At 37.9% G+C, this 17,065-nt stretch overlaps 2 protein-coding genes across 2 annotated transcripts; both read right to left on the minus strand.

The window, feature by feature from the left end:
• Positions 1-2,766: 2,766 nt before the first annotated feature.
• LOC146526710 (uncharacterized) lies at positions 2,767-3,408 on the minus strand. The gene has a single exon (XM_085206058.1). It carries the CDS (start codon positions 3,406-3,408, stop codon positions 2,767-2,769), a length of 642 nt encoding a protein of 213 aa, XP_085062184.1.
• Positions 3,409-8,985: 5,577 nt separating this feature from the next.
• On the minus strand, positions 8,986-10,648 carry LOC146526711 (uncharacterized). Its single transcript, XM_085206059.1, has 2 exons — positions 9,142-10,648; positions 8,986-9,083 (listed from the first exon to the last, which is right to left on the minus strand). The coding sequence occupies exons 1-2, from the start codon at positions 10,646-10,648 to the stop codon at positions 8,986-8,988; spliced, it is 1,605 nt and encodes a 534-aa protein (XP_085062185.1).
• Positions 10,649-17,065: the final 6,417 nt, after the last annotated feature.

Raw genomic sequence — 17,065 nt, forward strand, 5'->3', positions numbered from 1 at the left:
AATTAATTTCACTTTGTAGTGCTTGTGTATCAGCTTCATAATTTAACCTACACTTATCTAGTTTTTTTGTGCACATTTCTAAATCATCATATAGTTCCAATTTGTCCTTACTTAATTTTGCACACTTGGACATATAACTATGTTGTTTTATTAATTTTTTAGTTTTGACAATAAACTTATTGATTTTTATGTATTTTTTTAGTTTGTTTCTACTGCAGTGAGGCAGACTTGACCCTTTTTTAAGATTGAATAATGATGTGTCATTCTTGGTGAGATCAATAATTGAGTGACTATGTCTGTCCAACACAGGAGAAACCAACTGCGGGGCACTCTCAACTAACTCATTATACAAGCTAATATTATGTAACACGGTAGCATTCTGAGCATCCTCCTGTAGCTTATTGATGAGTGTGTGAGCCTCTTGCAGCTCTTGCTCCAAGGTAGTTATCCTAATAAGGGCCTGCTCATATTCATCGCTGCACCGGTCAAACTTATCTACTAAATCTTTGAGAGTATCCCGTTCCTTTACAATTGTTGTTAATTCTATGTGTATAGCAGTCATTTCTTTCTTAAGCCTAGTGTTATTGTCTAATAACTGTAAAAGTTCTATTTCATTATCTTGCCTTTCACACTGTAATTGGGCACACAAATCCTTAGTGTTTTTTAATTCTTGTAAAGTCAGTTGGAGTTTGGACTCCTCCTGACGAGATAGTGCTCTGCGAGTCATCATTTGAATAAAGGATTTTTCGAGTAACGTTAAGGATTAATACTAATAAGGACAAATAACGGGTAGTTTATGCACGACCGAAAACTAAGCTTTAACTACTAATTTACGCAAGTAAACCACAATTAAATCAACGTTATATGGTTTCTATAGCACCGAATAATTAAAAACAATGATAAAAACGCGTACTTACAGTAAAATATACCTAAATATTATGCCGGCACACTACCAGTCACTTACACAAAGAACACTTTACAATTCACAATAAAATCTATTTAAAACATAAAAACTATTATAATTACGTAAGTAACACTATTTGCTTAATTAAATTTAGCAATTATTGTGGAAATGGGCTTCAAATTGAATTAAATTGCATTAAATTAAAATTCTCAGTCAGAATCAGCTGTTAGCACCGGGGTTGCCAGAAGCGAAAAAAAAACCAACCATATGGCGAAAGTACTTGATTCCTTCATATATGGCCAAAAGCTCCCGATCATATGGCGAGTACTTCTGCTGAGCCGGAGTGAACTTCCGCGAGAAGAATGCAAGTGGTTGCCATTCTCCATTAGAAAATTGTTGCAAAACTGCGCCCATTGCCAAGTCAGATGCATCAGTTACTAATGCTAACTTTGACTGACAATCTGGATGCGCAAGTAGTGCAGCACTGCACAAGCTTTCTTTGCATTGATCAAAAGCTAATAATGCATCTGGAGAAAGGTTGACAGGGTGGGAAGCTTTAATTGTCCCTGTAAGCAAGGCATTTAAAGGTGCTTGAATTTCAGCGGCGTGTGGTATGAAGCGCCTATAAAAATTGAGCATCCCCAGGAAACGCCTCAGCTGCCTGGCTGTTTGTGGTGTGGGGAAATCTTTAATCGCCTGTACCTTGGATTCGAGCGGAATGGTACCTGTTGCCGAAATATGGTATCCTAAAAATGTCACCTCATTAACGCCAAAAACGCACTTTGAGGTGTTAACGACGATGCCATATTCTTTCATACGCTGAAAGAGTTCGTGAAGATGCCGCTCGTGTTCAGCCTCATCTCTGGAAAATACGAGGAAATCATCGAGATAACAATAACAAAAGTCGAGGCCCCTGGTGATCTCGTCAACAAACCTTTGGAAGGTTTGCCCTGCGTTTCTGAGACCAAAAGTCATGTAGGGGAACTCGAACAAACCAAAAGGTGTACTTATTGCTGTCTTCTTGATGTCCTCCTCGTTCACTGGTATCTGGTTGTACGCCTTCATTAAATCTATGGAGGAAAATATTTTACAACCAGAGATATTGTGAGCAAAATCGTGAATGTGCCTGATTGGGTATCGATCAGGAACGGTGCGTGCATTGAGTAATCGATAATCGCCACAGGGGCGCCACCCATTTTCTTTTTTGGGTGCGAGATGTAGGGGTGAAGACCATGAACTCTCGGTAGGGCGCGCAGTGCCGTTGCTCAGCATCAGCTGGAATTCCTGTCGTGCTATTTTTAATTTGTCAGGTGCTAATCTACGAGGATTGCATGCAATTGGGGGACCAGGTGTAGTGCGTATAAAATGCATTGTGTTGTGCTTTGGTGTACCTATTATGCCAGAAGGGCGAGTAATTTCAGGATACATATCTAAAATTTTATGAAATTTAGTGTCGCCTTTAATTATTTTAACAGAATTAATATTATGGTTAGCATAAGAAGCACTGGCTGAAAGCGTGGTAGCATTGTCGATAAGCCGTTGATTGCGGCAATCTACAACTAAATTATAAAAGCTAAGAAAATCAACGCCTATGATTGGTTTAATAACGTTAGCTACAATAAAGCGCCACGAAAAATTACGCCTAAGGCCAAAGTTCAAGCTAAGCTCGATATACCCGTATGTATCTATTACACTTCCATTGGCAGCGATGAGGTGGTAGTCCGTCTTGGCACGTCGTTCCCTAAGCGCGGAGTGGGGATAGACGCATAGGTCACTCCCGGTGTCCACCAGGAAATCCATCTTTGTAGAGTGGTCCTTCACGAAGAGGCGACTCGCAGAGGAGGGGCAATCGTCAGTCGCCATCAGCGACTGCCCCTGGAGTTTCCCGCTTTGCCAAATTCGCATGGTTTTACACACTTTGTTGCATTAGACCCAAATTTTGCATGGTACCAGCAAATGGGGTACTTTCGGTGACTAGATTGCGACCTTATCCTTTGCTGCAAAGTGGAACGATGATGAGGTGATGAACCGCGAGCCTTCGGACGATACGCAGCCCGAGTGTGTTCTTCCAACTTCAGTGCTAACTTTTCCACCATATTTTTAAGCTCAGCAATCTCACTGGGCGGATGTACTGGCGCAGTAGTCGATGTTGATGCAACATTGTAAGGTGAAGTAATTTCCTGTATTTTATCTGCCAAATCCGATAATTGTTCTAGGGTGTGGGTAGTTTGAGACGCAAGGACGGTTTGAATATTTTTCGGTAAACGGTTACACCAAATCGTCTTAATAAAATCTTCCGGCACCGAAGGTCCTGCTAGGTCTTGAAGGTGTCGCAAAAATTGCGAGGGCTTCCTGTCCCCAAGGTCCTCATGTGTGAGTAATTGTTTAACCTTCTTTTCTTGAGAAGCAGTAAGTCGCCGAATTAATTCCATTTTAATTTTCTTATATTTATTTTCCGTTGGAGGGTTAATGACGATATCTTTTACCGCTTTCGCATTCGTCATGTCCAGGTTAGTTATGACATGAGTGTACTTAGCATGGTCGTTGGTAATACAGGGTGAGTCATATTGAACTTTCCGGTTTTGGAAGGACGTTGCACGAAGAAGGGAAGGAGTAGAAGGGTGGGGATGGTGTCATTAGACGCGCCATGACATGCAGTTTTAGTGTGAGCAATGGCTTGGTCGGGACAACATCGTGCGTTCGTAGTTGAAGAGTTTATTAAAAATGGCGGCTACGTGATCACAACACAGCGTGCGTTCCGTTTACATTTTGCTATTGGTCGACGTGATCCCATTCCCACTGGACCAACAATCAGAAATTGGGTATCAAATTTTAGAGCAACATCATCAGCATTAAAAACAAGACCACAAGGCCGAATTAGGACGTCAACGTCAGCGGAAAACGTGGATAGAGTGCGGGCTTCAATTCAACAATCCCCTCGGCGTTCTGTTCGGAAACATGCCGCTTCACTAGGATTATCTTTCAGTAGTGTCCGCAGAATACTGCATAGAGACCTTAAATTTCACCCATACAAGATTCAGGTAGTGCAAGAATTAACAGTTAGAGACTTAGACACACGAACAAATTTATGCCGCGACATTCAGCAGATCCCCCGCACTGCTGTTTTGATCTTCAGTGATGAGGCACATTTTCACCTCGCCGGAACTGTCAACAAACAGAATTTTCGATACTGGGCTGAGAATAACCCACGAAACCTACACGAACGACCACTTCACAGCCCTCGAGTGACAGTGTGGTGCGCTATTGCAGAGTTTGGTGTGTGGGGTCCCTATTTTTTTGAAGAAGATGGTCAAGTCGTCACAGTTACCTCTGCTCGGTATTGCGACATGCTTGAAACTTTTCTGAAACCGAAATTGGAGGAATTAACGCAGAATCATGACAACGATAACATCTGGTTCCAACAAGATGGTGCTACAGCCCATACATCCAGGCGTTCAATGGAAATCCTGCGACAAATGTTTCCCGGTCATCTCATTTCTTTGCGAGGTGACGTTGGGTGGCCGCCGAGATCACCTGATTTAACCCCCTGCGATTTCTTTCTCTGGGGTTACCTGAAGGAAAAGGTGTACACGCATCGTCCCCGAACCATCGATGAACTGAAGGCTGCAATCACGGAAGAAATCAATGCTATTCCGCTGAATATGACTCGACGAGTAATGGACAACTTCCGGGAAAGGCTTCAGCAGTGTGTGGTCAATGGAGGTAGACATTTACAGGATATCATTTTTAAAACCAACTAAATTAAAACTGCATGTTATGTGCTTTCAAACAATAAAATAATTTTTACTGCATGTCGCTTTGTTTTTAATACACACCTTATTGAAATCGGAAAGTTCAATATGACTCACCCTGTATTATAATTATTGAATTGTCCTTCTAATAACGCAAACCATATCTCAGGATCGTCCGCAGAAAATTTGTGGAATTTTAAAATTATTCCGACATCCCAACGACGAATCGTGTCGTTCACTTGGCACACGCACCTTACGCGTGCGACGGACGGTGACGTGGTCCGCGCGGTCGTCGTTACCTGAACCGGCGGTTTTAACGGATTCACTGCTATCACTCATTATGTGCACTGTTCGGGGTCACCAGTTTAGTGGTTGGTGCGGTGATTAGTAAAAATAAATAGTCTTTTACTACACAAAATATTTATTGCATTTACAACAATAGTCCACACATATAAAGAATAGAGAAGGAGTAAGAGTGAATAGCTAAAATATGAGAACGTTGACAATAGTGACGTAATTAATTAAATGGCCGATAAAATAGCGAGCGACAAGGGATCCGCGTTAGTTGGACGTTTGCGACTCACTGGCTGGTGATTTGCGTCTAGCGACGAACTAACGCTAACGATCACCTGTTGACTAAAATGACGCCGCTCGCCTCATATAGCAATTACATTATAGTAAATTAAGTTTTTAAATAATATGAGAGTTGTGTGTTTTGTATAGGAAATAAATAAATAATTTTGTTTTAGAAATAATTAATATTAATATAATAAAGTGATTTTAAATTAATAAATAAATATGGGACATGTAAATATATAATTAAATATTAAATAAATAAATTAGAATTAGTGGGAGTAGCCCACACATGTTTAGAAAATGGTGTTTAGATTTATCATTTAATCTTGTAATAAAGGAGTAAGGAATACCATCCTCACCTGGACTGGTATCCTTTAAATCCGTTAAGACGTTTTTAAGTTCTTCAAAGGAAAAAGGAAGATCCATTTCCTCCGAAGATTCAACCGGCGTGGATATAAATAAATCTTGGGATGGGACAAAAGGAGGAGCCAATTTGTTTGCAAAATCGTTGAGCCAAACAGAAGGATTATTGGAATTGGGACTGCTGACATTGTTAAGAGATCGGCGAAATCTCTTAACATTTGTCCAAACAAGGGAAGAAGAGGAACGAGGACTAAGGGATTCACAAACACTTATCCAACCACGTTTTTACTTTTTCCAAATGCAATTTCTACACTTCGCATCCTTGCGTCTGTAGTCGATAAAATTTTCCATAGTCATACAGGCTGCGTATGACTCCTCGGCAGATGTTCGCCGAAGGACAGAATCAGAGCATTCCTGATCCCACCAGGGATTGAAATGCATCCAATTCTGAATGGAGCGGTATTTGGGGATATGTAGGTCAGCAGCAGACATAATAGCAGAGACAAACCCTTCATAGTAAACAAAGATACTCTCATAATTACCAGACTCAGAAAGATTGCACAACATGCAATCCACAGAGTCGGCGTACTCGTTCCAGTTGGCCTTTTTTAAATTAAATCTATGGGGAAGGGAAGGACTAAGAGTGTAAGGAAGTCTATTATTTAAGGACAGCAAAATCGGGAAATGATGACTACCATGGGTAGATGGAAGTACAGACCATGATAGTTGGGAAGCAAGAGAAGGAGAAGATAAGGAAAGATCAATAAATCCAAATCAGAACCCTAGGTCTACACCTAGGGTTCTGATTTGGATTAACCCTACGAGTCGGTGATCCATCATTGAGAATGCAGAAATCCACATCACCAATCATGTCACCAACGAAGGCGAAAATCCATCACAGTAGTAACACCCCCACAAAGTGTGATGGGTGTTAAAATCACCCAGGATCACCACAGGGCTAGGAAGCGAAGAGATAATAGACTTAAGCTGTAAAAAGATGGAAGGGGAAGGATGGGGGATGTAAACAGAAAGGAAGGAAATACCAAGGACCCTCACAGCCACAGCATTCAACTGTTGACTATGAGAAGGGAAAGGAATACGGGAATATGGAGAAGAGTGCTGGATGAGGATAGCACTACCTCCATACCCGTCATTTCTGTCCTCCCTTAAACAGGCGAAACCTGGCACCCTGAATCGGGAGTCAGGCACCAGCCACGTTTCTGAGAGGGCAATAATGACAGGATTATGCAGAGAAATAATATAAAGTAATTCATGCTTTTTAGCACGAATACTTTTACTATTCCACTGTAGGAAGGATAGTGGAGCCATTGTGGAGGATTTTAAAGATTTTGAGTAGGTTTTGGGCAACGTAGGACGGTAAAGGAAGTTCATCAGCAGTTGAGATTATGCTCACAAGAGTGTCAGTCAAAGCAATTAACAGATCCTTTGTAGATTCTGCTGAACTGTCAGAACCTTGACTAAGTGCACAACCATTAGAAAGGGATGAGGAACAATTGCTATTAATGGACTGGTAAGCTTGTCTATTGTATCCCTTTGCCATAGGAGCGTGGGGACGGGGAGCTTGGAAAACTGTTTTAGAATAAGATTTAGAGGAAGAAGCAGCAGGTCTGCTTTGTTGGGATTGGGAGTTTGTGAAAACAGGAGGTGAAAACATTTCCTTAGCAACATCAGCATAGGAACGTTGGACAGATGGAAACCGAGAGGATGCTTCCATATAGGAAATACACTCTTGCGACATAACCGACTTAATGTTCTGTTGTCTTACATACTCAGGGCACCCTTTTTCAGTTGCAAAATGTTTCGCTCTGCAATGGATGCAGGTTGAATTTTCCTGCCGGATGTCACATGCGTCACCAGTATGAGACTGGGAACACCTATAACACCTTGGCTTTGACCTACACTGTGACTTAACATGACCAAAACGACAGCAATTAAGGCACTGGATTGTAGGATATTTATACAGTTCAATATTAAGGACAGATTTATAGGAGAATAATCTTTCAGGCAATTGTTGACCACGTATAGTAATTACAACAGTTTGAGTTGGGACCCATGTAACTACACCCTCACTTACATTCTTCCGGTTCATTCGTCTTGCTTTTATAACTTCTCCGCATGCAGTAGGGAATATCAGTGAGCCAACAAACTCTTCCAAAGACCATTCAACGGGAATTCCTTTTACAATTCCCCTCCTTGTAATATTAAATGTCGGGATTACACAAACATATTTACATAGACTAAGAACAGGATTAGCCAAAAATCTATTTGCTGCATCAGCAGATGTAAATTGGACACTGATTTTATTGCGACCAACATTTTTAACTCCATCATTAACTATATCACAAATTTTATTAGTATGGAGAAATTGACCAAATTTAATGGCTCTTATAGAGGTCCCTGCAGATGGGTCAGGAGATTCCCTTGACACATACACAATAAAGGGACCTTTATTCGTACTAATATAGGATTTTGGGGCTTCGGACATGGCAGGGTGGGTCCATACATTTTGGATGGAACGAGTAGCGGTGGATGGGTCTATTATAGTTTTTTTAACTATATCCTGGTTTGAGGATGTTTCCTCACCTTGCCTTTTTCTATTCACAGCTTGAACTGTGGAATTTACATAACCCCCCCCAGGATCAGGGGGGTCAGGTGGAGGATCAGGATCCATCTTAAAATAAAATAACCTAACTATAAACTAAAACTAATCTAAACTATAAAACAGCACAACTACTTACTATTACCAATCACCTTATTAGTATGGATCTATTTACATTATTATATAATGTTTCCACTAAGTAAATAAGGACCACTAAAAAGAGATATTTTCACTAACACGTGTGTCAACCAAAACAAACGTCAGCGAAAAAGCAAACTGATAATAGATTGATTGATTTCTCGGTATATGGCGTTTCGAGCGTGCCAGTTGAGCACAATTCATTTCGCCAATGTCACGTTGTATGGAAAACACACGAAGGAAATTGACCGGTAATAAAAAAGATAAATATACACAATTATAGAATACATGTAAAAAAAAGAGATCCTGTGTAAGTACAGCCTTCACCTAAAACAAAACAAACACAAATTTACAATATACACACAACACATTAGATTAGTAATAAATAATATTTTACATGGGTGTTAATTAAAGTTTTATTTTGTTAAGTTTAATATATTTACATAAAAATTTACATAAAGGACTAAACACAAACATTAACAAACACTGAACATTTAAAGGACGAGGGACTTTATGAGGAAGGACATCATATAAAGGACGAGTTAACTTAGGACAAGAAAAAAGGATGTGGGAAGGGGAGCCGTCGTCCAGGCCACATTCACACAGAGAGTGGCCCCTGACCCTGATCTTAGCTAGATGTACAGGAGTAGAAGCATGCCCAAGACGTAAGCGACAGATTGTTGTAATAATCCTCCGTTCAATAAACCTTTGAGAATAAAACCAAGGTCGCCTAGGAATATCAGGTTGGATAAAGGCGTAATACTTACCTTTATGGGATTTTGACTCACTCCAGAAATTATTCCAGGACTTATGCAGATGAATATCCGCAAGGGACATCAAATCTTGGGCTGAATTGGAGAAATGGTCTAATGTGCCACACTGAATAGCTGATTTAGCGCAGGAGTCTGCAGATTCATTCCCACTGATTCCAGAATGTCCTGGAATCCACACCAAAGTAACATCCAAACCCTTTAGATGACAAGAGTACAATTCTTTACGAATCCTTAAAACAATTGAAGATCTCAATCTACTATAAAATGGGCTTCCCTTTAAGGCCATTAAGCAACTTAGTGAGTCAGTAAAAATAACCGTCTGTTTAAAATTGTGGGAATGTGTAAACAGGACTGCTTCTAACAAAGCAACAGCCTCGCCTGTGAACACAGATGATTCGGGAGGGCATTTAAATTGTAGAAGAATTTTGAATTTTGGTATCCAACAGGCTGCACCAACACAGCTCTCCTTCGAGAGCTTCGATGCATCAGTGAAGATGAGGAGGTGATTCGACCAATTGAATTGAACTATTTCTTTTAATTTTGTGTTGGTGCCAGGATCTCCCTTGGTTAGGCCAAGATTTGTGACAATACAAGGAGAATGAACTAGGGCGTTGTACGGTGTAAGGAATAGTGGATTAGAAGGAAAACAAGTCAAAGGATTAGGGAGAGAGGTAAGTCTAAGGAAGCTATCAAGCAGGTATGGTAAAGGTTTGCCTTGAGGTATGAGATCAGCTAGCTTAGATAGCTTAGACCGTAAAGGATGGGAAGACAGCTGCAACATTTTACTCACAAATCGGTCAGAAAGGAATTGTCGGCGGATAGGAAGTGGAGGATCTACACACTCCACCTGCAATGCATTGGTAGGAGTAGACTTCATCGCACCTAGGATAATCCGAAGACATTTATATTGTATTCGGTTTAATTTTTCAGTAGGTAATTTATTAACGGGGTCTAACACAAATAATCCATAGTCAATATGACTGCGAATTATAGCATTGTACAGCAGTTTTTGAGTATAAGGGTGTGCGCCCCACCACACACCAGACACAGCTTTCAAAGCATTAATGCCTTTTTCACAATTCCTGCTGAGATATTCAGCATGAGCAACTCCGTTCAATCGTTTATCAAGTATTATGCCTAAAAATTTGACGTTTTCTGTTAGATGAATGGGAATATTATCACACTCAATTTTAAAATTTGGAATTACTCTCTTTTTTGTAAACACGACCGCTTGACATTTAGCTACCGACAATGCCAGGCCATGCTCAGAGAGCCACTGGTTAAGATAGTGCAAGGCAGTATTTAAACGAAAAGTTATGTCCTCTACAGAATTTGAGCTGTAATAGAGGACGATGTCATCAGCATACTGAAGGATGTTACAGAAATTATTAGCAGATAATTCAAGGTCATGTTTGTATATGTTATACAACAGCGGACTAGAGCTGAACCTTGAGGAAGACCTTTCCAGACAAGTCTGGAAGGTCTTCCTCAAGGCCTGGCCTGCCCTCTCGCTCGCGGGCATCCACGGAGTTCGGACGTGTTTTCTGTTGTATCATAATTCTACAACCTGTGAGTAGTACACACACCTTAAGCCACAAATATAGTGCACTAATTGCCGCTTTATTGCAACTGCGCTGTTTAAACCAATCACCAGCTGCAACGCCGTTGACGAGCTATCAATTGCGTCGACGCATCTGTCTCACTCTGCCACATCTAACAGTTGGATTGCATTGCTTTGCATGCCGTCGGCTACAGTTACAAATAGGCCTACACTATAAATTATTATATTTTAAAATGGCTTTACAACGCACTCCGCCAAACACAAACATATCGAAAAGCACTCCCCAGCTCCATGAATCAACATTTGGTGATTTGGACACACTCGAAACTAATGTAAGCATTAAAAAGAGATTTAAACGGTCGTTTGAAGAAATAACGGATAACACGAATTCGTTTACTTCAGAAATAAAATCGATGATAGCTGATTTTATAACCCAACAAGATAAAAAATTTGAAAATATCACTCAAACATTGAATTCCATTAAAGAACAAAACTTTGAAATTCAAAAATCGGTTGACTTTATGTCGGAAAAGTATGACGAGCTAATAAATCAAGTGGCTATATTGGAATCAGAAAACAAAACCTCTAAATGTCGAATACAAGAACTAGAGGAAAAATTGGAAACTCAAGAACGTAACTCCCGGTCTACTACGGTTGAGATTAGAAATGTTCCCAAAGTAGAAAAAGAAAACAAAGATCACTTAATAGATATTATAAACAAAGTGGGTGCCATAGTGAAGTAACCCCCATTCCACGAAAATCTCGAAATAAGAGAAATTTATCGACCAAAATCAAAAAATGAAACTGTTATAGTGGACTTCACAACGACTACAAGGAAATCAATGTTCATAAAATGTGTTATTGCCTACAATAAGTCACAAAAACTTCTACACCAACCAACACTTAATACCTCGAACCTTAATATTCAAGGCCCACCTAAAACTATATTTATATCAGACTTCTTAACTACAAAAGCCCGTCGGCTATATTTTTTAGCCAGGCAGCAGGCACCAGAGCAGAACTACTACAGATGCTGGACCTCTTTCGGCAGAGTTTTCATCCAAAAACAAGAAGCTTCTCCTATTACTCGTATCGAGGAACAAGTAGATCTCAGAAAATTAGTGTGAATTTACTATTTATTCTCGATAAATGTGCGACCTCTTGTGTGTTTATTTTATTATTTAGCCTTTATTTTTTACTTTATAACCTGTATATTGCATATAAAATTATGTTAAATTTTAGTCTAATTAAGTACAATAATATACAATACATATACAAAACTCAACTAAAAACTATTTACACTTATACATCAGCTATTTATATATACATTCCTATAAGGTTTTTCACATTTGTTTATTTTTATTTATATTTTTATTTATATTTTGTAGTAATTTGTCTAAATGCTATGATAACCTACTTTGACCGACTAATATATCTAGTATTGTTGATTACTTGTTCTGTACACGTAAGCTCCTTTATTTGTCTCCCCCTATTTATAAATAAAATTCGATAATTATAAAGAAGACATGGAAGTAATCAACAATAACCTCGATGAATTCTCAATATCACACTCTTCCCCGTGTGATATTGAAAATTGCTCGACACTAGTCCCTATTTCTAATAAATGTCTCAAAGTCATAACACAGAACATACGTAGTTTAAATCGTAACATTCCTAGCTTCCTGACACTAATAAATAGAAGCCAAGTGAAATGGGATATTATTATATTAACAGAATGTTGGCTACCATCTGTATCCCATGTTCCGCTTATAGAGGGTTATAGTAGTACTTCTACCACTCGTAATTTTACCCAAAACGAAGGGGTTATTGTTTATTATCTCGAAAGTATCAACATTAACATTGAAGAGGCTAACCTAAGTAATGCAAATTGTTTAGTACTAAATATTAATAATGATATTATAGTTATGTCTATTTATCGACCACCGGGACATAGGGATACCACTGGTTTTATAGAAACACTAGAAAAACTTCTTAAGAGTTATTCTAAATATAAAAATATAATAATTACGGGTGACATTAATATTGACATTGTGGAACACTCACCTGATACTAGAAGCAACTACTACTTAAATATATTAGCTGAACATGGATTATTAGCAGGGCATACCCTTCCCACGCACGGGCGCACTTGTTTAGACCATGTTATGATAAAAACTAAACTAAATGTATATTGTTATGTCGCCTAAACGTCAATAACTGATCACGAGACCGTTTTTTTCTTTTTAACCCTAGATTCATGTGTTACACATGCTTTTAAAAAACACACTTGTCAACGTATTAACTTTGAAAAATTGGATTCATGTATAAAAACTATTGACTTTTCTGAAATTTACACATATAATGACGTGAACAGAGCTACTAAACACTTGATTTCATTGCTAAGTAATATAATACTAAGTAACACTACCTTTAAAAATATACCTAATAGAAAAATAAGGACTAAGCCGTGGATTACTCCAGGGATACTTAGGTGTATGCGCAATAGGGACAAAATGCATCAAAAATTAAAACAAAAACCAAACGATGAAATTTTGATAAAAACGTATAAAAGATATAGAAATTTTTGTAATACCTTATTGAAGAAACTTAAAAGAGATTTTGAGAGTCAGGATATTAAAAAGGCAAGCTCTGACAAGAAAAAACTTTGGGAAACATTGAAAAAGACCACCTTTCGAACTAAGGAACAAGTACCAGCCACAAACCTCCTCTCCGCTTTAGAACCCCAAAAAAGCGTTGATAAAGTAAATTCCTACTTTACTAACGTTGGAAAAAATTTAGCAGAAAAACTCTTGCCTAATTCATGTCTGCACTCCTCTTCCTCCAAAATATTGTCGAGTTCTTTTATGTTACTTCCTACTGACGAGATTGAACTGAATAAAATTATAGATAGTTTAAAAGCCGACTGTGCCATGGGTATTGATAAAATACCCAATAAAATTATAAAAAGGTATAAACATATACTTATCCCTCCTTTGGTATATATATGCAACCTTGCTTTTACTTTATCTTTCCTGCATCATTTAAGACTATAGACTAAGAAGATAAGAACCGTGTTGATAATTACAGGCCAATTTCGATTTTACCGTCACTATCTAAGTGTCTCGAAAAACTAATAAATAATAGATTAGTCCATTACTTAGAAAGATTTAATCTCTTGTCAACAAATCAATTTGGATTTCGTATCAAAAGATCAACATCAGATGCGGTGCACTCTCTTACAGACCATATAGTAACAGGCTTAGATAATAAAGAGAAGTGTATTGCAGTTTTTTTAGATTTAGCTAAAGCATTCGACACTGTTTCGATTCCAACCTTGATAACTAAATTAGAATGCTTAGGAATTAGGGGTCTACCGCTAGAGCTCTTTAAATCATATTTAAATGGTCGCTCCCAGATAGTTAAAATTGGTGATTATACTAGTCAATCCCTACCAGTAATATATGGAATTCCTCAAGGTAGTGTGCTCGGCCCTACGCTCTTCATAACCTATTTAAATGATTTATGCCAACTTTCTCTGTCTAATGGTAAAATCATAACGTTTGCTGATGATACAGTCCTAGTCTTCAAAGCTGGCTCTTGGACCGACGTAAGCTCAGGAGGGTATCAACATAGTCAAGAAGTAACTAAATAATCATCTTCTTACATTGAATGTTGAGAAAACAAAATATTTAACCTTCTCCATTCACAAGGTGTCGATCTCGTCTAACCTTCAGTTAACCGCTCACTCTTGCAACTTATCTCTTCAGTCTCGCTGTTCCTGTAAGCCGCTTCAGCGTGCTAACGTAGTTAAATATTTAGGTGTGGATATTGATCATCACTTAAGCTTTGAAACTCATATTAATAACTTAACAATAAGATTACGCAAATTAATTTACATATTCAAAAATCTACGCCACATTGCTGACCGTGATATTATTAAAACAGTGTATTTTGCGATCTGCCAATCCGTTATTGGCTATTGCATCACGTCTTGGGGAGGATGCTATAAGTCCCAAATGCTAAAACTGGAAAGAGCCCAAAGAGCTATCCTAAAAGTAAGTGCATTTCTTCCAATATTATATTCAACAAGTGAACTTTATAAACAATGGAATGTACTTACTGTTAGGCAAATCTTTGTACTACAAACGATTCTTAAAAAACATACAGAATTAGTTTATAACCCAAAATTAATTATCAGTAAACGTAGAAAAGGTACTGTATGTCCTACATCCACCCATAGAACCAATTTCTCTCGTAAGTTTTATGTTTTTCTTGGTAACTTTCTATATAATAAGTTAAATACAAAATTACTATTTTACGGCATGACTAAATTGAAAACTAAGAAAGCTCTTACCAACTGGCTCCTAGACATGACGTACGATTCTACTGAAAAAATATTAATTAACTAATATGTATAATTGCATAATGTATTAAAAATATAATAGGTCGTTTTGAAATCCCTTATACATCCCTAAAATCGCTTATACATTCGTATACTCCCAACCATTTTTCCTATAAAATTAATCAATACTATAAAAATAGCTTTACACACGCACACCCACACACACACCCACGCACACACACACCCACACACACACATACCCACACACACACACGCATAGCCACACACACACACACACATACACACACACACATACACACACACACACACACACTCACGCGCAATCAACTTTTAATGTAATATTTATTGTACTGTTATTTGTTTTCTCAATCATGTTAATAATATTCTGGACTTTCCGCGAGTGGGAACCTGGCGACTCGTAACACAAGCCCAGAGCTTAGTACAAGCGTCAGTCTCATATGATTGCCTCCTTATCTTTCTGTTTGTATACAATGTGATGTGATGAGAAATAAATTTTATTTATTATTATATTATTATTATATTTTTTATTCTACTTCGTAGTCTCGGTAAGTTAATACCGGCATATTGACAGTCACGGACCTAAGTCAAGTGAAAGCCAAATATATAAATAAATATATATATACATATGAATAATGAAATTAACAATTTGTGATGCTTAAAAATTTCCTAACAATCCTGCACGTGTTTAAAATCGCTGCTTTTTGTAGAAGGGCATAAGTATATGGGGGCAAATCTAACGTTTTAATGGACTGGTGAAGATTTTTGGGAATGACACCTGTGCTAGAGATAACTACTGGTACTATTGTTACTTTTTTCAATTTCCACATTCTAATGATTTCGTCTTTTATATTTTTTTTCATATTTTGTAAGTTTTTCTGAAAAAGTGGTTTGTAAATTATGAGAATTCGGTATTGCAATGTCTATAATTTGTGCAGTTTTACTAATTTTATCTATGAATGTGATGTCCGGTCTATTGTATGGTACAGTTTTATCAGTCAATATAGCTCTATCAAAATATAACCGATAAAATTCGTTTTCCAATATACACTCTGGGGTATATTTGTAATATGGCACTGGTAATGCGGAACTCAGTTTATATTTTATTGCTAATTTCTGATGGATTATATGTGCAACCTGATCGTGCCGGTGTTTGTAATCAGTCTGAGCGATTGACATACAAGCACCGGTTATATGTTGTATCGTTTCAGAAGCCCTATTGCATCGTCTACATATATCGGTATTTAAATTGGACTTTTTTATAATATATTTTTGGTAATTTTTTGTCTCTATCACCTGATCTTGGATCGCCAACATGAACCCTTCGGTCTCAGAGAAGAGCTCACCGCGTCTAAGCCATTCGTTCGACGCTGTTTTGTCGACGTAATTCTGACTTAGTTCGCTCAGATGTCTTCCATGAAGAGATTTCCGGGCCCATTCTTGAATTTTAGTGCGTCTTTCTGTATGTGGATCATTTTCTAGTAAATTTTTATCCTTAAGATCCTGAGCTTTAAATCATTTTCTACTATAGATTCATGAAATGTGGATGTGTTACTTTTAAAATGGAAATATTTTCTTAGGTTTGTTATCTGCTTGTTGTGTAAGTTTACTATATCTATTAGCCCTCTGCCGCCATCAATCCGCTGTAATGTCATTCTCTGCACACACGACCTAGGGTGATGTTTACGATTTTTAGTTAAAGTTGTATTAATAATGCGTTGCAGATTTTTTAATTCGGTCTTGTTCCAAGATATGATTCCAAATGAATACGTAAGAATGGGGATTGTATAACTATTAATCGCTTTTATAGTATTTTTTGAGTTAAGTTTCGATTTAAGTATAGAATTAAGTCTATGTTTGAACTGTTTAGTTAAATTTGCTTTGACTTCTTTATGATGTGTTAATTTTGACTGAATATACCCCAGATATTTGTATGTTTCATTTTCCATTAATGATTCTATACGTTCCCCATTCCTCATTAAATAGTCGTGCATATA

Source organism: Heliconius melpomene, chromosome 21 (assembly GCF_056956725.1).
Source record: "Heliconius melpomene rosina isolate 202511_hmr_F chromosome 21, ASM5695672v1, whole genome shotgun sequence".
NCBI lineage: Eukaryota > Metazoa > Arthropoda > Insecta > Lepidoptera > Nymphalidae > Heliconius > Heliconius melpomene.